Source organism: Salvelinus alpinus, chromosome 4 (assembly GCF_045679555.1).
Source record: "Salvelinus alpinus chromosome 4, SLU_Salpinus.1, whole genome shotgun sequence".
In the NCBI taxonomy this organism is placed as follows: Eukaryota; Metazoa; Chordata; class Actinopteri; order Salmoniformes; family Salmonidae; genus Salvelinus; species Salvelinus alpinus.
This window is the reverse complement of record NC_092089.1, coordinates 2,252,398-2,274,563: the sequence shown is the minus strand read 5'-3', so window position 1 is coordinate 2,274,563 and position 22,166 is coordinate 2,252,398. Positions and strand designations below refer to the sequence as shown.

Sequence of the window (22,166 nt, the reverse complement as noted above, 5' to 3'; positions counted from 1 at the left end):
GTTAGGTAAAAAAATATATATTTTGTAATTTGGATGTAGAAACAGTGATTGATGGAGGATGAGATATGGTAGGCTACCATCCTACTGGAGCTCAGCTGGACTCCACTCAGTTTTAATTCAGCAGTCTGTGGTTCTTCTGATTCAGAAGTCTGTGCATCTGAGGGTCTGATTCAGGAGACTGAAGGCTTGGTAGCATCCAGTGGTTCTGATGGGTCATATGGTTTGTAGCTAGTGTTATTACATAGCTTTGATTTTTCTTAGTAAATTGTCAATATAATATTAGAAGATTGTTTGGTGGCCTTTTGCTCGCGGCCAAATAGATTATCTCTATACGCGTTTGAGGGGCGTGGCTCTGTTGAAACGTCATCAACCGCAGACATACAATATGGCTGCGCCCATGGACACAACACATTAGTTGTGTGCACTGACCTACAACTGCTTTTTTTATTGTTATAATTGAGGTAAAAACGACGGCTGTGGGTATTTAAGTAACTATGGCAGTTTGTCAGCTCGATATGTTTAATTTAGGTTTGTTTGCTAACTTGTTAAAACTACTCGCTATATCTATGCTGGGAAATGTGTCTGTCGCTGAATAACTAGTTAGCTAGCTAAGTGATGTGTAGTAGTGATTGAGGGGAAACATTGTTACAGGGCAAACGTACTACCTTTACATACAGGTTAGAGGACCACAGTACAGAGCCCTTATTTTACTTTATCTGACGATGTAATCTGATTCCAGATCTACCCTCATAGCCAAAGGCTGTAGTGATACGTTTTGTTTTTTTCGTGTTAGTTTTTATGGCAAAGGTTGTACTGTGCGAACAGAGTTTAAGCCCCACCCCAGCATCATCCCTCAATCACTACTGTGAATTAACATTCAAGGAGTCTACCCCCACAGAACTAGAACAATATAATAGATTATATTTATATGCTACCCTGCTGGTAAATGTGATAACATATGGGAGTTGAGTCAGCAGTTCATGTGAATTCCTCCTGTCTTAACTCCAGATAAAGATGGCCACTCCAGGCAAAGTGTCGAAAAAGGAGCGGAAGAAGCAGATCCCAGCTAAGACTTCCCTGAACTCCCCCTACAGACTGCAATGGAGCCCGCTGCAGAGTGATGATGTACACTTCATCCTGGACACTCTGAAGAGCAAACTGTCAGCAACTGGCCTGGAAAAGAAAGAGGTGAAAGGGTTTCGACAGTGGGGGAAAAAGAGAAATAAGAACCCACCTACAGGACATGACTCGGTACCTGAGCCCCCACAGATACTCCTCGACACTGTAACACCGGAACGTCCTGTTAAACCCAGAGAGCAAGGCTGGACTGATGTAGCCGCTAGGAGGCAGCTGGCCATCGGCATCAACGAGGTCACCAAGGCTCTGGAGAGGAACCAGCTCCGGCTGGTGCTCGTGTGCAAGTCGGTCAAACCGCCACACATGACGAGCCACCTGATAGCGCTGTGCCGGACGCGGGGCGTGGCGGCATGCCAGGTCCCGCGTCTCAGTGAGTGTGTGGCGGGACTGCTGGGGCTGAAGTGCGTCCTGGCACTGGGATTCAGACAAGGGGACAGGACGTTCTCCGACACTGTGGAAGCCATTGTACCCAGAGTGCCTGCTCTGCAGGTTGCCTGGATACCAAGCGCTCCCAGTGAAACAGGTGCAACATTTGAGGGGCAGGAGGAAGAGGGAACAGCTGAGGGGAAAATGGAGGTGGGAAAGGGAGAGGAGACAAGAGGCCAAAAACGGAAAATTGAAGACATTTTTCCAGATGTTACAGAATGTCCATCCTGCGTACTTCAGCCTCTTAAAGTGAAAAAGATTATCCCGAACCCCTCTAAAATACGGAAACCAAAGACAAAGAAAAAGTAGAAGCAATTTATGTACAAAAGATGACATGAAACAGTAGTGTAGGCAGCCCTGGATGCTGATTGGAGGTGGAGGTCTCTGCTGCCAATCTGGAGGAAACACTCCCAAAATCCCATGGAGGACTTAAATGAAATAAATTAGACAGCACACTCAGATGTATCTTTTAAAGTCTAGATGAGTTTATTCCATCATGCTGGTATAGCTTGCGTGAGTATTTGAAACATATTCGGATGAGAGGTCCTGTCTAAACGCTGCTGGTTCTAATTCCTCATTTCTTTTACAGCCTGCCAAGGAGTTCAATAAAAATACTGTTTTTCAGTTAGAGAAAGGTGTGTCATTTCAAAACTACACATTTTGATAGTATATATATATTTTTTTAAACATCTTAAATAAGGCAAGGACTTTGGGTGTTCTCACTAGGGTTATCTGCATTGTATCAAAAACTGTCTCATGCTCAAATTCAAACAAGTTGAAGTATACATCCACAACAGACCCAACACCCTGGGACTAATAAACACATGGCTGACTCAGAACTGATCCCCAAAACCGTGAATCTATTTCAGCCATCTTTATTTGGATGCCCAGTGTTCTGTGCCATTGACATAGGTCGTCTTCCCTTGCTCAGACGTTGCGAGCCACGTCATTGGCTGTGCCGTCGGGCACCAGATTGCTATAACATGGTTAGCTGATACGCAAAATACCTATCCAGGCATTGTAAGATCTGGCACGTATCAGCACCGTCTGAGCAGAGGAACCTGACCATTACCTTGGTTTGGGCACAGCCCCAGATGCAGACCACGTTCACAGAGCCACACCTCAGAAACACTAACAGCAAGTAACTCCCCACGAGGGCAGCGTAAGAATGAGAACTATACACCTGCTCTTTCCATGACAAACTGACTTGGTGAAAGCTATGATCCCTTATTGATGTAACTTGTAAATCAGCTTCAATCAGTGTAGATGGTAAGGAGACAGGTTAAAGACATTCAGAGGGTGAATGGGCAAGACAAAAGATTTAACTTTGAACAGGGTATGGTAGTAGGTGCCAGGGGCACCGGTTTAAGTGTCAAGAACTGCAACGCTGCTGGGTTTTTCTCTCTCAACAGTTTCCCGTGTGTATCAAGAATGGTCCCCTACCCAAAGGACATCCAGCCAACTTGACAACTTTGGGAAGCATTGGAGTCAACATGGGCCAGCATCCCTGTGGACCGCTTTTGACACCTTGTAGAGTCCATGTCCCGACGATTGAGGCTGTTCTGAGGGCGAAAGGGGCTGCAACTCAATATTAGGAAGGTGTTCCTAATGTTTTGTACATTGTATTTTCCCCCATGTACACAATCAACTCAGTTTCTCATTGACAGGGACACTTGTATATCTAACTGTAGTAAACATGACGACATCAGCAAACAGAACAGCTGTTTTCTCTCATCACAGGTTCCTTCATGTGCTGGATCATACACACAGCGCTGCCTGATACTCCAACCCAGTACCTTTATTTATAGGTGAAGATGCCGGTTTGATTAAGGGGTTTTAACAAATACTGACAGACATGGGAGGAATGGTGACAGAACACACAACATATAAGCACAATCCTAAATATCAGAATTGTGCCCGGGAAAAGAAATTGGGACCTTTTTTAAATAATGTTAGCTGCACAAACACACATTTTTTTAAAACTATTACAGTTTTAAAATGATAAAATTCCCATCCTGCATTTTATGTTTCTCAAACACTCAGATATTGAAAAACCTAAACACACAAAACAGAAATAATCGATATATAAAATGCACCTGGGGTTGTTAAGGAGCCTTTCACTCAGTTAAGAACTTAAGATTTGTGCTTCAAATACATTCTTCCTCAAAAATCCCTAGAATCCCCTCCTAACCGTTCATAGGAACACCAAAGTCAATAACATCTACGCTAGTTGAATCTTTCCTCTCCCACCCCCCATATCCCACACTACAGGAATAAATATGTTCTGGCATTAAATGTACAGGTTACTACATTTCTGCACTGTTCAACAAACACAGTTACCAATGCACCTTTTTGAATAAAACAAGAAAAACATTTTGGACGCAAGTCTTCCTTCTCTTCATGTAGTGTGTGTGTACTGTACAAGAGTCTGTCTCAGGCAGAGCATGACTTCACATTCAGGATGTTGATGGTTAAAAAGAGTTCTCAGTTCCGGGTGAGCAGAGAGAATGTTCTCCATGATAAAAATGATCCAGGAGAGATGCTTAAAGTGATGCACACCTCCCGATCACTTTGATTGGTTGATTGTTGTCATTGTCTTCTTCTAGTTTGGGACTACCTGTGTGTCCAGGTAGAGCGATGTTAGGGGTCAAAGAAGACCTTTGACCTCTGAGTGTGTAGCAGTCACAGACAGACTAGTTATTGAAGAACAAGGCCAACCTGAAACAGAGCGACCGAGATAGAAACATAATTAGAATTATGACTGATTTCCCATTATGAAATCCTTCCACTATTTTCACAGCACACCCAGGAATACACCCCACCTTGTTGACACACACACACACACACACACACACACACACACACACGCCTCACCATGTCGGGGTCCATGGGGGGACATTTCCAGTTAAAAAGGTAATACTGCAGGTTGCCGTCTCCGATGCCAAATTTGAGCTTCTCCAGAAACACCTTGTTCTCCATCAGGTCCAGAGCATTAAACACATCAAAGCCTTTCTGTGGGACAAACAAACACCATTTAGATGGACGTGATCATCGTTGTGTTGAACCTTTGTATTTATGTTGGAAAGAGTGTGTGCAGTACCAGTTTGGCCAGTATGAGAGTGTCATTCATCAGGTCCAGTAGTGGAGTGTGTGTGTGAACGCTGTAGAAGGAGTAAGCAGCCTTTAGACTTCTGTGCTGTGGATGGTGCATCACTGTGGAGGGCAGGGTGTAGAAACTAGTGAAGTCTGTCAACACACCACCGGCACCCTGAGGGTAAACACAGAATAGCAAATTAAAAGTACTCAGATGTCAGTATCTAATTATATTGAACAAAAATATAAATGCAACAATTTTACTGAGTTACAGTGCATATAAGGAAATCAGTCAATTTAAATAAATTCCTTAGGCCCTAATCTATGGATTTCACATGATTGGGCAAGGGCGCAGCCATAGGCCCCCACCCACTGGGAAGCCAGGGCCAGCCAATCAGAGTTTTTCCCCACAAAAGGGCTTTATTATAGACAGAAATACTCCTCAGTTTCATCAACTGTCCGTGTGGCTGGTCTCAGACGATCCCTGAGGTGAAGAAGCCGAATGTGGAAGTCCTGGGCTGGCGTGGTTACACGTGGTCTGCGGTTGTGAGGCCGAATTCTCTAAAACGACGTTGGAGGTGGCTTATGGTAGAGAAATTAACATTAAATTATCTGGCAACAGCTCTGGCGGACATTCCTGCAGTCAGCATGCCAATTGCACACTCCCTCAAAACTTGAGACATCTGTGGCCTTGTGTTGTGTGACAAAACTGCACCTTTTAGAGTGGCCTTATATTGTCCCCAGCGCAAGGTGCACCTGTGTAATGATCATGCCGTTTAATCAGCTTCTTGATATGCTACACCTGTTAGGTGGATGGATTATCTTGGCAAAGGAGAAATACTCTCTAACAGGGATGTAGACAAGTTGGGCACAATATGAGAGAAATACGCTTTTTGTGAGTATGGAACATTCCTGTGATCTTTAATTTCAGCTCATGAAAAATGGGACAAACACTTTACATGTTGCGTTTATATTTTTGTTCAGTATCACCATCTAATTATCTAATTGAACAAACAAAAAGACAGACCCTTACCTCCACTACAAATGTGTCTATGATGTTGTCCTGAGGGAGGAACCAGTGTGCCACTTCCTCCTCGCACATAGAGGGCGCCAGCTGGAAACGTCTCATGTGTTTCTGCAGCAGCTCCGTCACCTGACGCACATCACGCCTCTCCATCGCTCGCAAGCCCCGGGTCTTAGTGCTCTACAGAGCCGGAGAGAAAGGGGAGTTATACACATACACCCAACATCACACAGGCCTGTAAACATAAAGCAAAGTTTATTAGCCCCGTCAGCTGGGGGAAAAGTGTCTTGCTCAGTGTAGGAGAGATGTGATAGATGGAAGTGTAACATTGTGTGTGTGTTCTTACGTCTGGTAGTCGGTACAGTTTCATGGTTCTCTGCAGCGTCATGTTTCTGCTCAGGTGAGAGAATTTCACCTCCACCAGCTTCCTGGGGTTCAGAGAACGATGCCAGTACCTGTTCACAAAACACAACACTCCTGTTACATACTCTAGTTACAGTCAATTTACTACAGTTAGGCAACTTAAGTTATGCATTCTATGTATTCTCATTATGTTAGGACAAATTCATGAATTGTGTCTGTGTACCTGCAGGTAGACACAGGTTTGGGAAGTACCACTCCTGCCGTGTAGACGGCCTGGAATATACCCTCCAAGTTAACCCTTCGTGTGATCTCCCGGATCAGAACTGGAGCCACACGCTTTGAACGCAATTTCTTATGAACACACAGGAAGTTGATCTCAACCATTTTCTTTAAGCTGGAGAGAGGGAGAGAGGGAGAGAGAGAGACAGGGAGAGAGAGAGACAGGGAGAGAGAGAGACAGGGAGAGAGAGAGACAGGGAGAGGGAGAGAGAGAGACAGGGAGAGGGAGAGACAGGGAGAGAGACAGGGAGAGGGAGAGAGAGAGGGAGAGCGAGAGACAGAGAGAGGGAGAGAGACAGAGAGAGGGAGAGAGAGGGAGGAAAACGTGTGCATCAAGTTCAGCACTGACATGCACCTGTCCACGACGTTGTTGATATGTGTCCGCTGTGTGGTTAGAGCGTGTGTGGTTAGAGTGTGTGTGGTTAGAGCGTGTGTGTGTGTGACTCACGTGTCGTAGATGTGGATATCAGCAGGAATGGCACTGATGAAACCAACCAGTTTCTTATTGGAGGAAACCCTCACCCCACAATGCCACTGGGGCAACCAGCCTGGAGGACGCAACGCCCTGAGAGAGAGAGAAAGAGAGAGAGAGAGAAAGAAAGAAGAGGAGAGGGAAAGAAGAGGAGAGAGAAAAAGAGAAAGAGGAGAAGGTGAGAGAGAAGGAGAAGGAGAGAGAGGGGTAGAGAGAAAAAGGAGAGGGTAAGAGAGAAGGAGGAGGGTAAGAGAGGAGGAGAGAAAGAGGAGAAGGTGAGAGAAAGGAGAAGGAGAGAGAGGGTGAGAGAGGAGAAGAGAAAAATAAGGAAGCAGAGTAGTTTAGATAGAGGCCAAACACACAGACAGTTTAACAATCTAAGTAGAGGATGGATTTGACTTACCATTTGAGAAAGCTGGGTGAGTAATCAAATCTAAACATGTTGTCATCATCCTCCACATAGTTCTCATTCAACAAGGTGTACAACTCCTTCAGCTGAGAGAAAGAGAGTCTTAGTAAAGTCTTCCGACTGCACGACTTTGATATCTGGTGGCAATGAAAATAAACTGTTTAACACAAAGAAACATACACACTCACCACGTCAGCGTTGCTGAGGTCCAGAGTGTCCCACATAAAGCCCTGTGGTAGAGAGTAGGGCTCCTGTCTGATGTTGTCCTTGTCAGCCTCCATGGGCCCATGGCTGGTTACAACCTCATCTGCCAAAACACAGCCAGCCAATCACAACCAACCAGCCAGCCAATCACAACCAACCAGCCAGCCAATCACAACTAACCAGCCAGCCAGCCAATCACAACCAACCAGCCAGCCAATCACAACCAACCAGCCAGCCAATCACAACTAACCAGCCAGCCAATCACAACCAACCAGCCAGCCAATCACAACCAACCAGCCAGCCAATCACAACCAGGGGACTTGAGGAAATACAGCCATTGTGTTTTCTTACTATAAGAATGTGCTTAACTTTCTCTGATTGTGGGAGTACTGTATCTGTACACATTTACAGGGCCTATAGAAAGTTTACACTACCTTGAACTTTTTTTGCGTTACAAAGTGATCTTGAAATAGATTTGTCTTTTTTTGTCATTGATCTATACAAAATACTCAAAATTCTACACATTTTTACAAATGAATAAACATTTTATACTTAAATAGTCTTTTCAGCCCCCTTGTTTAGGCAAGCCTCAATTAGTTCAGAAGTAAAATGTGGCTTAACAAATCACATACATTATATGGACTCACTCTGTGTGAAATAATGGGAGTTGACATGATTTTTGAATGACTACTCCTTCCTCTGTCCCCCATACATAAAACATCTGTAAGGTCCCTCAGTGAAGTATTGAACTTCAAGCACAGATTCAACTACAAAGACCAGCACACTTTTTGAAAGCATCATAAAGAAGGGCAGTGATTGATAGATGGGTAACAATAACAAATCAGACATTAAATATATCTTTAAGCATGGTCAAGTTAATAATTATGCTGTGGATGATGTATTAAACCACCCAGACACATCAAAGATGCAGCTGTCCTTAACTGAGCTGCAGGACAGGAAGGAAACTGCTTAGGGATGTCACCATGAGGCCATTGGTGATTTTAAAACAGCTATAGAGTTCAATGGCTGTGATGGGAGAAAACTGAGGATGGATCAACAACATTGTAGTGACTCCACAATAATGACCTAAATGACAGAGTGAAAAGAAGAATACAAATATACAAAATACAAATATTCCAAAACTTGCATATATGCAACAAGGCACTAAAGTAATACTGCTAAAAAAACACATCAAAGGAACACACTTTTTGGCCTAAATGCAGTCTAATGTTTGGGGCAAATTCAACACAACACTGAGTAACTGCCTCCTTATTTTCAAGCATGGTGGTGTCTGCGTCATGGTATGGGTATACTTGACATGGGCAAAGACTTCCGTTTCTTTTCATCCTGAAAAACTCAGGAGGGAACTAAGCCCAGGCAAAATCCTAGAGGAAAACCTGCTTCAAATCTGCTTTACACCAGACACTGGGAAAGGAATTCATATTTTAGCAGGACAATAACCTACAACACAAAGCCAAATCTACACTGGCATTAATTACCAAGAAGAGAGTGAATGTTCCTGAGTGGCCAAGATAGATTTTCAAGCAGATTTAGGTCAAAACTATGTCAAGACTTGAAAATTGCTGTCTAGCCATGACCCCCAACACCTTGACAGAACTTGAAGAATGTTGAAAATAAAATGGGCAAATATTGCACAATACTGGTGTGCAAAGCTCTTATGAGACTTACCCAAGAAGACTCACAGCTGTAAATCGCTGCCAAAGGTGTTTCTAACATGTATTGACTCAGGGGACTGAATACTAATCTAATCAAAGTATATTAGTATTTAATTTTTTCAGCCCGCCTGGTGTTCAACATTCCCAAGTTCTCCCACGTCACCTCACACACTCCACTGGCTTCCAGTCGAAGCTCGCATCCACTACAAGACCATGGTACATGTCTACGGGGCAGCAAGAGGAACTACCTCTCCTTACCGTCAGGCTATGCTCAAATCCTACACCCCAACCCGAGCACTCTGTTCTGCCACCTCTGGTCTCTTGTCCCTCTCACCCCACGGGAGGGCAGCTCCCCCTCAGCCCAGTCCAAAATAAATGCCTCCTTAATAGCTCTGACGAAGCTGATAGTAAGTACATTTTTCCTGAAAGTAGCTATGACTGTGATATGTGGTTGTCCCACCCAACTATCTTAAGATGAATGCACTAACTAAGTCACTCTGGATAAAAACATCTGTTAAATGACTAAAATGTACATTTCTATGAATATATCTATATTTTAAAACATTCTTCCACTGAGTATTTAGCGTAGATCATAGACAAGAAAATCACTAATAAATCAATTTTAATCCCAATTTGTAAGAAAATGTGAAGAAATCCAAGGGCGTGTAGACTTTCTATAGGCACTGTATGTGTAGTTTAGTAAAAGTGTGTGATCGAGTGTGTATGTCTCACTCACTGTGTGTGTGTGTGTGTGTTTCCCTACTCACTGAGTTTAGGTACTGGCTGTGTGTCCCAGAACTGGTACTTGTGTTTGGTGGCCTCATCGGTGCTCTTAGCTGGTCCCTGGCAGGACAGCAACTCCATGGCTCTCTGGATGTCCTGCAGCTTCTGCATGGGCAGCCCTGGGTTCTACACACAGGTGAGAAGGTTAGAACACAAACACTCAGAGAGAGAGAGAGGAGAAAGGGGCAAAATCCCAAATGGACCCCTTACAACCTATGCAGTTGTGGAGATCTGAGAGGATTTGATTGGTATATGAAATATGGAGTAACATCCACTTAGCCTCTCTCAGGACAAGGTGGCACTATTACCATATTGCTTAAACCTGTCAAATCCAGTCAGATCTCCACAAGTGTATAGGGCTTGATTTGGGATTGGACCAGAGCAAGAGGGGGAGAGAGAGAGCGGTTAGTCACCTTTATCTCCTGTGAGTCTGAGGCAGAGTCTGACTTGGCCCCTCCAGAGCTTGGCTTCTCTTTCTTTCTCTTCTGTTTCTTCTTCTTCTTCTTAGCCCCCAAGTCTCCCCCCGGACTCCTACACACACACACAGATTTGATAGCTAGCTGGCTACATCTCTGCTCTGGAGTAAAGGTTAGCTGGTACTATTGTCATGCTGAATAATTAAAGTCAGGCTAAAATGGGGCCAGATTATGCATACCCCACTTGAGTTGCCGGACATTTATAAATCCACGAGTACCGCTGTAGGCTATAGTTGGTATCCCTCCGTGGGTGTAACCGGAGCAGAGTAGCAATCACTCTGCCTAACAACGTTAGTTTACATACTGTTTTACGTCTATCCTGCTGCTGTAACGTCAGAGAAGGACAGCCAAGGATATGCGCTGCTGTTAGCTAGCAAATGCGCCAGCAGTATAAAACTAAATAAGCCATTTAGTTAGATAAATATCAATTTAGCTTATGTCATTCCATTGACAATTGCTTTAAATGCAAACAAGTCAATCCTACAGGCTACTCACATGCTAAACTGGCAATTTAGCTAGCTGGCCAGTTAGCTTGCAATAACTACACAACGCCTAGCACGCTGAGTCTCATTCATTCAAATGAAAAGCTACTAAGCTAGCTTTCATTTATATGGCGACACTGCCATGACATCCACTAGCCAGCAGGATTATAATACACTTGCTACTCAGACGACTGAGAGGGCCATCATCACATAAAAACATTATGTGATAGAATTAACGAACAGGGCATATATGGTCCTTGGTCGTAAAAACACTAATGTTAGATGTATGCGCGAGCTCATTATCCAAAGAAACTCATCCACCCCCTACACAGGACCGGGCCATCGGAGCGTGGACGCGTGCTGCCCCGGACTGCTGCGTTTTGTGTCTGGTTGGTGAAGCCGAGCCTCACCCTTGCATGTGTTCATTCTCCTCCTCGTTATCGCCATCTATTCCGCAGGTGTCCTGGTCGTCCAGCTCCAGGCTCTGCTGACTGGCTGCGGACTCGCTATCTTCCGCCATCATGGATGAAAACCTATATATATATATATATATATATATTTTTTTTTTTTAAATATGCTGAATGAACAGGAGACAGGGAGGGATGGGGAAAAACAAAGAGGTTAGTCGGAAATAGCGCCATCTAGTGGCCAATCTCCTCGCAGCACGTTTGCAGAGCAGTAGGCTAAGTTCCCAAATCACATCGAAACAAGGAGAGGTCAGTGATACACTACATTACCAAAAGTATGTGGCCACTTGCTCGTCGAACATCTTATTCCCAAAGCATGGGCATTAATATAGAGTTGGTCCCCCTTTGTTGCTATAACAGCCTCTACTCTCCTGGTTTTCCACTAGATGTTGGAACATTGCTGCAGGGACTTGTTTCCATTCAGCCACAAAGGCATTAGTGAGGTTAGGCCTGGCTCGCAGTCGGCGTTCCAATTCATCCCAAAGGTGTTCGATGGGGTTGAGGTCAGGTGCCCTGTGCAGGCCAGTCAACTTCTTCCACACCAATCTCAAAACATTTCTGTATGGACCTCACTTTGTGCACGGCGCAATGTCATGCTGAAACAGGAAAGGGTCTTCCTCAAACGGTTGCCACAAAGTTTGAAGCACAGAATCGTCTAGAATGTGATTGTATGCTGTAGCGTTAAGACTTCCTTTCTCTGAAACTAAGGGGCCTAGCCCGAACCATGAAAAACCACCCCAGACCCTTATTCCTTCTCCACCAAACTTTACAGTTGCCAAACATTCGGGCAGGTAGCGTTCTTCTCCTGGCATCTGCAAAACCCAGATTCGTCTGTCGGACTGCCAGATGGTGAAGCGTAATTCATCACTCCAGAGAACACGTTTCCACTGATCCAGAGTCCAATGGCCGCGAGCTTTACACCACTCTAGCCGACGCTTGGCATTGCGCATGGTGATTTTAGGCTTGTATGCGGCTGCTCGGCCATGGAAACCCAGCTCCGGACGAACAGTTCATGTGCTGACGTTGCTTGCAGAGGCAGTTTGGAACTTGGTACTGAGTGTTGCAACCAAGGATAGACGCGCTTCAGAAATCCAGTTCTGTGAGCTTGTGTGGCCTACCACTTCGTGGCTGAGCCGTTGTTGCTCCTAGACGTTTCCACTTCACAATAACAGCACTTAGAGTTGACTGGGGCAGCTCTAGCAGGGCAGAAATTTGATGAATTCACTTGTTGGAAAGGTGGCATCCTATGAGAGTGCCATGTTGAAAGTCACTGAGCTATTCAGTAAGGCCACATCTACTCATTCAAGGTTTTTTATTTATTTTTACTATTTTCTACATTGTAGAATATTAGTGAAGACATAACTATGAAATAACATATGGAATTATGTAGTAACCCCCCAAAATTTAACAAATAAAAATATACTTTATATTTGAGATTCTTCAAAGTAGTCACCCTTTTCCTTGATGACAGCTTTGCACACTCTTGGCATTCCCTCAACCAGCTTCATGAGGAATGCTTTTCCAACAGTCTTGAAGGAGTTCCCACATATGTTGAGCACTTGTTGGCTGCTTTTCCTCCACTCTACAGTCCATCTCTTCCCAAACAATCTCAATTGGGTTGAGATCGGGTGATTGTGGAGGCCAGGTCATCTGATACAGTACTCCATCACTCTCCTTGGTCAAATAGTCCTTACACAGCCTGGAGGTGTGTTTTGGGTCATTGTCCTGTTGAAAAACAAATGATAGTTTCACTAAGCGCAACCCAGATGTGATGGCGTATCGCTGCAGAATGGTGTGGTAGCCATGCTGGTCAAGTGTTCCTTGAATTCTAAATAAATCACAGACAGTGTCACCAGCAAAGCACCCCCACACCTCCATACTTCATGGTGGGAACCACACATGCGGAGATCATCCATTCACCTACTCTGTGTCTCACAAAGACACGACGGTTGGAACCAAAAATCTCACATTTGGACTCATCAGATCAAAGGACACATTTCCACCGGTCTAATCTCTACTGCTCGTGTTTCTTGGCGCAAGCAAGTCTCCTCTTATTGGTGTCCTTTAGTAGTGGTTTCTTTGCAGCAATTGGACCAGGAAGGCCTGATTCACACAGTCTCCTCTGAACAGTTGATGTTGAGATGTGTCTGTTACTTGAACTCTGTGAAGCATTTATTTGGGCTGCAATCTGAGGTGCAGTTAACTCTAATGAACTTATCCTCTGCAGTAGAGGTAACTCTGGGTCTTCCTGTCCTGTGGCGGTCCTCATAAGAGCCAGTTTCATCATAGCGCTTGATGGTTTTTGCGACTGAAATGTTCCAGATTGACTGACCTTCATGTCTTAAAATAATGATGGACAGTTGTTTCTCTCTGCTTATTTCATCTGTTCTTGCCATAATATGGACTTGGTCTTTTACTAAATAGGGCTATCTTCTGTATACCACCCCTACCTTTTAACAAGGCACACATGTTAATGGAAATGCATTCCAGGTGACTACCTCATGAAGCTGGTTGAGATAATGCCAAGAGTGTGCAAAGCTGTCATCAAGGCAAAGGGTGGCTACTTTGAAGAATCTCAAATATAACATATTGTTATTTGTTTTTTTGGTTACTACATGATTCCATGCGTTTTGACATCTTCACTATTATTCTATAATGTAGAAAATAGTAAAAATAAAGAAAAACCCTTGAATGAGTAGGTGTGTCCAAACTTTTGACTGGTACTGTATAGCATAGATCAAACGTTTCCATCATATATTTAAAAAAATAACATCAACATTGCCACGCTATGGAGCGCGTCCGTCAGCTACTGAATTCAGGGGGAAACGGCTGAGCTGCAGGTTCTCTGGCCATTATGTCCCGATGGTGGGTTGATATGCTGCTCCCTTAAATCCACCCGTTAGTAACTGCCAACCGGGAAAGCCTTGAGAGGGGAGTCAGGTTCTCCCAGTCAGCAAGATGTTGATTGATTTCCTGTCTATATACAGGTCCGTCAAAAGGAGCATGAAATCTGACAAGCCTAATGGAAACGAAGAGGTCAACCATAAGTGAATGAAAAGCTTTACCATAATTCGGTGTGGCTCAGTAATGTAGAACATGTAGCCATGACTACTGCTTTAGTTATCAGATACATTAACAAAAACCATAAGAGCAGAATGTGAACCATGCATCTGGATACAGTCTAATCCTGAAGCTTGCACACATTTGACGTTGATCTACAGAGGATAACTCAATTATGTTCTCCTTAATTCTACTACACCCAAACGTGCTCTATAGTCTCTAGACTAGTGCTAAACAATACACAGAAGATGCAGAAGTCCAGTTGGTCTCTTTATTCAGAATAATAAGTGTAAATTATAATACAAGCAACCAGTTAAGACATTCAGAATGGATGGAACAGTAACATACAGTACTCTCCCAGAGTGGTTACTATGGTGATGGAGTACAGAGAGAGAGAGGATGAGGGGTCATTCACAACACTAGCTCACATGTCAACATGTAGAGGAGAGAACTATATACACTGTAATGCCTCAGATGTCATATGCTGTCACACAAACACACGACCTGCAGTATATTGTCTGCACGCACAGATATAAACACTCAGGCACTGCTGTCACACACACACACGACCTGCAGTATATTGTCTGCACGCACAGATATGAACACTCAGGCACTGCTGTCACACACACACACGACCTGCAGTATATTGTCTGCACGCACAGATATGAACACTCAGGCACTGCTGTCACACACACACACGACCTGCAGTATATTGTCTGCACGCACAGATATGAACACTCAGGCACTGCTGTCACACACACACACGACCTGCAGTATATTGTCTGCACGCACAGATATGAACACTCAGGCACTGCTGTCACACACACACACGACCTGCAGTATATTGTCTGCACGCACAGATATGAACACTCAGGCACATGCTTGCGCAGAAAGACATGACTACAGACAGAGACGGGCCCACACACTGGCACACAGAGGCAGATGCAAAAGTCAATAAACAATCTAGCTATGGCCACACAGCATCCTCCCTTTGTGACTGAGGAGAGGAGAGAGGGGGTTACTGCATGCTGTCTGCCAGGGACAGAGGGAGGAGAGGAGAGAGGGATGAGGTAGTGGAGGGTTAGAGCTCAACAGGGGAGAGGAGAAATAAATAGCTAACTGAACTGATCAACTGATGTGTACGAGTCAACTTGTTCAAAGGCACTTGGAAAACGAGGAAGTCGATTATAGTGGTTTCCAAACGTCAGGATGCAGTTTGGTTTCAGAGAAAAGGCTTGGGTGGGTGTGTGTGTTAAAACTCTGTACTTACAGTAAGGGAAAAAACGATAAAACATATCCGAGTAGAAAATAGCATAAACGTATTTGAGTAAAATAGTTTGGCAACTAAAATCAGAGTACATAACATTACAAAACAAGGCATCTCAAGCAACTGTATAAAAGTGATGCATAGCCAGCCGTTCAGAGCAAAGTATGCCGAAGTCAGTGGTTCAACACACAAAAACCTTCATAATAAACCTCACTGGTAGAGTGCTGCAATATCAACAGTCACCAACAGAGGGGGCTGTATCCCATTATCTGATTCACCAGTCGTGTGGATGGGAAACTGAAGTTACACACACACTAATCTAAGGTACCCTAAACGTTGGAAAATGGAAACCTAAAAAAAATAACAAAACAAAATATGTTTTAGTGTCACATACACTGGATAGATGCAGCCATAGTAGTACGGAGCAAATGGAGCAAATCAGGGTTAAGTGCCTTGCTCAAGGGCACATCGACAGATATTTCACCTTCTTGGCTTGGGTATTCGAACCAGCGATCTTTACGTTACTGGCCCACCGCTCTAACCGCTAGGCTACCTGCCGCCCAAATTAAGACTTGTGGGGGGAAAACTGATCGTAGATCTGTGCCTCTAGGCAACATCTACCTGCAGCATTATACATTAGAGTAGCTTCCTTTCCTGCTGTATGTAAATCCTGTCCTAGTTACTGATCTTAAAACACTACTACTCCTTCTACCTAGACCTGCCAGTAGACATCCGCCATATTGCTTTTACTTGTCCAATGCTTTTCAGATCAGTAGACTGAAGCAGATAAGACTGAGGAAAGGAGGCTGCTGCTAAGTATTGAAACACTCATTGTCTGTCTCTACTTTATTCTACAGCCCATTTTTGCTGACAGCTAATTTACTAAAGGCATAGCAGTTGTGCATTACATGTTCTCTGACGTTGTTTACTTTGTTTTTACTTCAGGAGGTCATCTGTATCACTCAGACAAAGTCTCTATGGCATGTCTAGTCAGTGGCCTGTCCATGTAGTGTGGGGCTATGATGAAACACAGGAAGGATTAGACATTAGAATGTATGGAGTTCCAACTGTTCCAATCGTTTCCATTCACTGACAGTTCCATTTAGCTCCCAGTGCAGATGTACTTCCTGAATGATCTGGACATCTATAGCTGGCCAATCCTTCTTCATATCACTCTGGGGTAGGGTGGTGGGAGGGGAAGTAAGGTCATAGTTCAAGGGTCAGAGGTTATTTGAGGTTAAAGACTGCCAGTAGGGGGCGCTCCTCCCTCTTCTGCCAGGGGCTCTTCTTCTCCTCCTCTCCGTGGTCGTCAGGGGCAACAGACAATAGGGCCATCTGGTCATGCTCAGTCCTGAAGACCACGCCGTCTGTCTCTGTGAGTGGGGGTGGAGAGGAAGAGGAGGAGGAGGAGGGGGAGGAGAGGGGTGAAGGAGCCTTTTCCTGTATCATCCCCTCTCCTCTGTGTTCCTCTTCCGCCTCGTCTTCCTCTCCTCTGTCCTCCTCCTCTTCCTCTACTTGTTGATGTCCCTGTGTGTTCTGCAACCCTGGACCTAAAGGGCTGTCCTGGGGGCTACACTCAGGAGTCTCCCCCTCCAGGTCATCCACATATATCAGCTGGGTGTAGGCCATGGCAGGAGGGCCGCTCTTTGTCCTCCCCCTCTCTCTGTCTTTCTCTCTTTCCCTCTCTCCTACATTCCTCTCTACCTCCCTCCCCCTCCGCCCTGCTCTGGGCTCATTCAGGTCCACCCCGGAGTCCAGACTTGCGTCGTTTCCGTTGACATGTCTACCACCACTGTTGTTACCATGGCTACCTCCTCCACCTGGATTCCCCTTGGCTTGCCCAGCCCGCTGCAAGTCTATGTAAGAGTGTCTGATGGCGTTAGACCGACCGTCCAATGAGACGAACCAGGCGCGCGGGTGTGTGAGGGGCTTCCCTCCCCGCAGTTCCATCAGTTTCCTCTCGGCCAATAGCGTGTCCTCGCCGTTCATTTGCATAATCCCTGCCTCCCCAAGTGCTGTCGGGATAGACAGGGACTCTGATAGGCTGCTCCACTCACCTTGCCCCTCTCCTTGTCCCTGGTTGGCTGAGGTGGTAGCATAATCGGTGTGTGTTTGCCCCAGGGGCTGCTGGGAGTGTGAGGCGTTGAGCTCAGCCTGGATGGTCTCCAGGTCACTCTGCTGGTCAGTCTGTAAGAACAGGGCCTGGCCACACAGCGGGTGCTCCCCTGGCAGGCGCATGTAGTGGGCTGGGATCACCAGTGTGGGCCGGATCCTCCTGGGGTAACCGTCTCCTCCACTCAGCAGGTCCACGGAGCCACAGCACAGCAGCTGCCTGGGGAGGGAGAGGGGCAGGGAGCCCAGGTGGTCCACAGACCGGGACAGGAGGTAGTCTGGGGGTCTGCGCTCACACCCCTCCCCTCTGATAGGGGAGCAGGGCGAGGTAGCCTCACGCACACTAGTCCCGCCCTCCCCAACACCACTCAATTGACTTGCTGACGCCTGCACCTGATTTGAGGAGGAAAGTCTATCTGGGAGCTGATTGATGGATGAGCAGATGGAGGTGTATGATTGGCGGTAGCCGGCATCAGTCCCGGTGGAGAGGGCTGACTTTAACGGGAAAGTCTCCACAGACTGACGGTAGTCTCTGCTGCGCGGCGTCAGGTTGCCTAGCGACGAACCATGACGACTTCGGCTGTGGTTTCCTAGCGACATGCGACTGTGGTTGCCATGGGAGACCAGGTCATGGCGATCGTAGGAGGAGGGTTTGAGCATGGGCGTGGTCATGTTGGGTTCTGCTGTCGTAGAGACCAGCTCCAAATGAACCTAGAGATGTGATAAGGTTTTAGTGTCAGTTTCACAGACAGTAGTGCTATGCCATTATCTAACATGCTCTTCAAACAAAATACACAGAACACACAGGGAACAATACCATCAATACACACTAACACAAAAGTGAAAAAACAAAAGAATATTATCTGTGATTATAACAATGGAAAGTGCAATGGCAGTTCCAAAGTGCAGTGGCAAAGGGAGAAAGCATGTTTGTATGAAGAGACCAGTGGTCCCTGGCCTGGGTGTTGACTGACCTCGCTGCTGATGAGGTTGAGGTGGGACATGGAGGTGGACTGGTCTCTCTTACTGCCCTCCAGACCAGACGACAGAGTCAGCTTCCGCTGGGACAGACGAGGCTTCACACAACCACGCCTGGAAAGAGAGAGACAGGGAGAGGGAGATAGTGAGGGAGAGACAGGGAGAGAGAAACGGGGAGAGCGAGAGAGAGACACAGGGAGACAGGGAGGGAGAGAGAGAAGGGGAGAGGAAAGAGAAGACAGTCCTGTTGAAACTCAAGACTGCTTCACTGACACACAAGACACACTTATGACAGACAGCAGGGAAGTCCATTGATCCAGACAGATGGACAGACCTGCAGTAGTACAGTAGTAGACAGAGCAGGCAGAGGAGGATGACAGCCATGCCTCCCAGTATGGCCAATAGGAAGACAGTGTGGTACGTACTGATGTCCTTTGCCACCACCGGACCTGCAGAAACAGACACATTCTTTTTTTTTTACGGTTCACAGAGGAAGTTATACCCGTTTTAAATGTGTGTGTTGGTACCTGTGTCTAGTGGGGACATGGTGTGTGTTGGTACCTGTGTCTAGTGGGGACATGGTGTGTGTTGGTACCTACCTGTGTCTAGTGGGGACATGGTGTGTGTTGGTACCTACCTGTGTCTAGTGGGGACATGGTGTGTGTTGGTACCTGTGTCTAAAGGGGACATGGTGTGTGTTGGTACCTGTGTCTAAAGGGGACATGGTGTGTGTTGGTACCTGTGTCTAGTGGGGACATGGTGTGTGTTGGTACCTGTGTCTAAAGGGGACATGGTGTGTGTTGATACCTGTGTCTAAAGGGGACATGGTGTGTGTTGGTACCTGTGTCTAGTGGGGACATGGTGTGTGTTGGTACCTGTGTCTAAAGGGGACATGGTGTGTGTTGGTACCTACCTGTGTCTAGTGGGGACATGGTGTGTGTTGGTACCTACCTGTGTCTAGTGGGGACATGGTGTGTGTTGGTACCTACCTGTGTCTAGTGGGGACATGGTGTGTGTTGGTACCTACCTGTGTCTAGTGGGGACATGGTGTGTGTTGGTACCTGTGTCTAGTGGGGACATGGTGTGTGTTGGTACCTGTGTCTAGTGGGGACATGGCAGCCACCCAGTATCCCAGCTGAGGGGCGATGTAGGTTAGGCTGAGCTGGTCTCCCTCCCTCTGGACATAGCCCAGACTGCTCTTCAACCAGGCCCCTACAAACAAACACAGAGAGAGTTAGAGATATACTCTTCAACCACAGTAAATCAGTGTAAAGCGTTTGGCCTCGTCACTGTGCTGCTGCAGTTCTCCAGTCAACCACCGGGAGGAAGCAGACTCACAGTGACACAGTCATAACTCATACTGGCCAGGAGCCATATGAGCTAGTATCATCATAACATAGTCAGACACAGTCATTGTGTAAGATGAGGTAACACGACCTGGACAACAATCTAATGTCAGTTTTTATTTTGTCACCATTGGTATGATAAGGATTTGTGGTATGTAGGCTGATCCTAGATCTGTGTATGAGAGGGGCTATGACAGACTAATGTAAAGGGAGGTGAAGAGAGAAACAAGAGACTAATATACAGGGAGGGGGAGAGAGAAACAAGAGACTAATGTACAGGGAGGGGGGAGAGAGAAACAAGAGACTAATGTAAAGGGAGGTGAAGAGAGAAACAAGAGACTAATGTACAGGGAGGGGGGAGAGAGAAACAAGAGACTAATGTACAGGGAGGTGAAGAGAGAAACAAGAGACTAATGTACAGGGAGGGGGAGAGAGAAACAAGAGACTAATGTAAAGGGAGGTGGAGAGAGAAACAAGAGACTAATGTAAAGGGAGGTGGAGAGAGAAACAAGAGACTAATGTACAGGGAGGGGGGAGAGAGAAACAAGACACTAATGTACAGGGAGGGGGGAGAGAGAAACAAGACACTAATGTACAGGGAGGGGGGAGAGAGAAACAAGACACTAATGTACAGGGAGGGGGGACAGAGAAACAAGAGACTAATGTAAAGGGAGGTGGAGAGAGAAACAAGAGACTAATGTAGAGGGAGGGGGGACAGAGAAACAAGAGACTAATGTAAAGGGAGGTGGAGAGAGAAACAAGAGACTAATGTAAAGGGAGGTGAAGAGAGAAACAAGAGACTAATGTAAAGGGAGGTGGAGAGAGAAACAAGAGACTAATGTACAGGGAGGGGGGAGAGAGAAACAAGACACTAATGTACAGGGAGGGGGGACAGAGAAACAAGAGACTAATGTAAAGGGAGGTGGAGAGAGAAACAAGAGACTAATGTAGAGGGAGGGGGGACAGAGAAACAAGAGACTAATGTAAAGGGAGGTGAAGAGAGAAACAAGAGACTAATGTAAAGGGAGGTGGAGAGAGAAACAAGAGACTAATGTACAGGGAGGGGGGAGAGAGAAACAAGACACTAATGTACAGGGAGGGGGGAAAGAGAAACAAGAGACTAATGTAAAGGGAGGTGGAGAGAGAAACAAGAGACTAATGTAGAGGGAGGGGGGACAGAGAAACAAGAGACTAATGTAAAGGGAGGTGAAGAGAGAAACAAGAGACTAATGTAAAGGGAGGTGGAGAGAGAAACAAGAGACTAATGTAAAGAGAGGTGAAGAGAGAAACAAGAGACTAATGTACAGGGAGGGGGGAGAGAGAAACAAGACACTAATGTACAGGGAGGTGGAGAGAGAAACAAGAGACTAATGTAAAGGGAGGGGGAGAGAGAAACAAGAGACTAATGTACAGGGAGGGGAAGAGAGAAACAAGAGACTAATGTACAGGGAGGGGGGAGAGAGAAACAAGAGACTAATGTAAAGGGAGGTGGAGAGAGAAACAAGAGACTAATGTACAGGGAGGTGAAGAGAGAAACAAGAGACTAATGTACAGGGAGGTGGAGAGAGAAACAAGAGACTAATGTAAAGGGAGGTGGAGAGAGAAACAAGAGACTAATGTAAAGGGAGGTGGAGAGAGAAACAAGAGACTAATGTACAGGGAGGGGGGAGAGAGAAACAAGAGACTAATGTACAGGGAGGGGGGAGAGAGAAACAAGAGACTAATGTACAGGGAGGGGGGAGAGAGAAACAAGAGACTAATGTAAAGGGAGGTGGAGAGAGAAACAAGAGACTAATGTACAGGGAGGTGAAGAGAGAAACAAGAGACTAATGTACAGGGAGGTGAAGAGAGAAACAAGAGACTAATGTACAGGGAGGTGAAGAGAGAAACAAGAGACTAATGTACAGGGAGGTGAAGAGAGAAACAAGAGACTAATGTACAGGGAGGTGGGAGAGAGAAACAAGACACTAATGTACAGGGAGGGGGGAGAGAGAAACAAGACACTAATGTACAGGGAGGGGGGAGAGAGAAACAAGACACTAATGTACAGGGAGGGGGGACAGAGAAACAAGAGACTAATGTAAAGGGAGGTGGAGAGAGAAACAAGAGACT

The 22,166-nt window shown here is 45.8% G+C and overlaps 3 protein-coding genes across 5 annotated transcripts in view; 1 reads left to right on the top strand and 2 right to left on the bottom strand.

Annotated features, from left to right (window-relative positions):
* Positions 1-320: 320 nt before the first annotated feature.
* LOC139572725 (ribonuclease P protein subunit p38-like) lies at positions 321-2,250 on the top strand. Of its 2 annotated transcripts, none has more exons than XM_071395438.1 (2): positions 321-461; positions 1,009-2,250. In XM_071395438.1, the coding sequence occupies exon 2, from the start codon at positions 1,015-1,017 to the stop codon at positions 1,870-1,872; it is 858 nt and encodes a 285-aa protein (XP_071251539.1). In that variant the 5' UTR covers positions 321-461; positions 1,009-1,014; the 3' UTR covers positions 1,873-2,250. The 2 variants fall into 2 exon arrangements, with proteins under 2 accessions (XP_071251539.1, XP_071251540.1); XM_071395439.1 differs by lacking the exon at positions 321-461 and adding an exon at positions 508-528.
* Positions 2,027-11,373, bottom strand: LOC139572724 (glycylpeptide N-tetradecanoyltransferase 2-like). 2 transcript variants are annotated; one of them, XM_071395435.1, is made up of 12 exons: positions 11,235-11,373; positions 10,280-10,397; positions 9,851-9,992; positions 7,392-7,510; positions 7,198-7,289; positions 6,771-6,887; positions 6,267-6,437; positions 6,027-6,135; positions 5,690-5,860; positions 4,664-4,831; positions 4,438-4,575; positions 2,027-4,281 (listed from the first exon to the last, which is right to left on the bottom strand). In XM_071395435.1, the coding sequence occupies exons 1-12, from the start codon at positions 11,345-11,347 to the stop codon at positions 4,261-4,263; spliced, it is 1,479 nt and encodes a 492-aa protein (XP_071251536.1). In that variant the 5' UTR covers positions 11,348-11,373; the 3' UTR covers positions 2,027-4,260. The 2 variants fall into 2 exon arrangements, with proteins under 2 accessions (XP_071251536.1, XP_071251537.1); XM_071395436.1 differs by lacking the exon at positions 11,235-11,373 and adding an exon at positions 10,522-10,925.
* Positions 11,374-14,608: 3,235 nt separating this feature from the next.
* The window catches only part of LOC139572723 (protein FAM171A1-like), an 82,814-nt gene continuing 75,256 nt past the window's right edge, over positions 14,609-22,166 (bottom strand). Inside the window, exons 6-9 of the mRNA XM_071395434.1 lie at positions 19,804-19,920; positions 19,043-19,157; positions 18,705-18,822; positions 14,609-18,441 (exon numbers count right to left, since the gene is read on the bottom strand). Of these exons, the coding sequence (XP_071251535.1) occupies positions 16,846-18,441; positions 18,705-18,822; positions 19,043-19,157; positions 19,804-19,920 (1,946 nt within the window). The 3' untranslated portion in view covers positions 14,609-16,845. The remainder of the gene's footprint in view (positions 18,442-18,704; positions 18,823-19,042; positions 19,158-19,803; positions 19,921-22,166) is intronic.

Coding starts and splice junctions, on each gene's coding strand:
- LOC139572724 (XM_071395435.1), bottom strand. CDS start 11,347: ATGATGGCGGAAGATAGCGAGTCCGCAGCCAGTCAGCAGAGCCTGGAG. Junction 7,290..7,391: donor ACCTCAGCAACGCTGACGTG/GTGAGTGTGTAT, acceptor TCTTTCTCTCAG/CTGAAGGAGTTGTACACCTT. Junction 6,136..6,266: donor AAACCTGTGTCTACCTGCAG/GTACACAGACAC, acceptor TTTTGTGAACAG/GTACTGGCATCGTTCTCTGA.
- LOC139572725 (XM_071395438.1), top strand. CDS start 1,015: ATGGCCACTCCAGGCAAAGTGTCGAAAAAGGAGCGGAAGAAGCAGATC.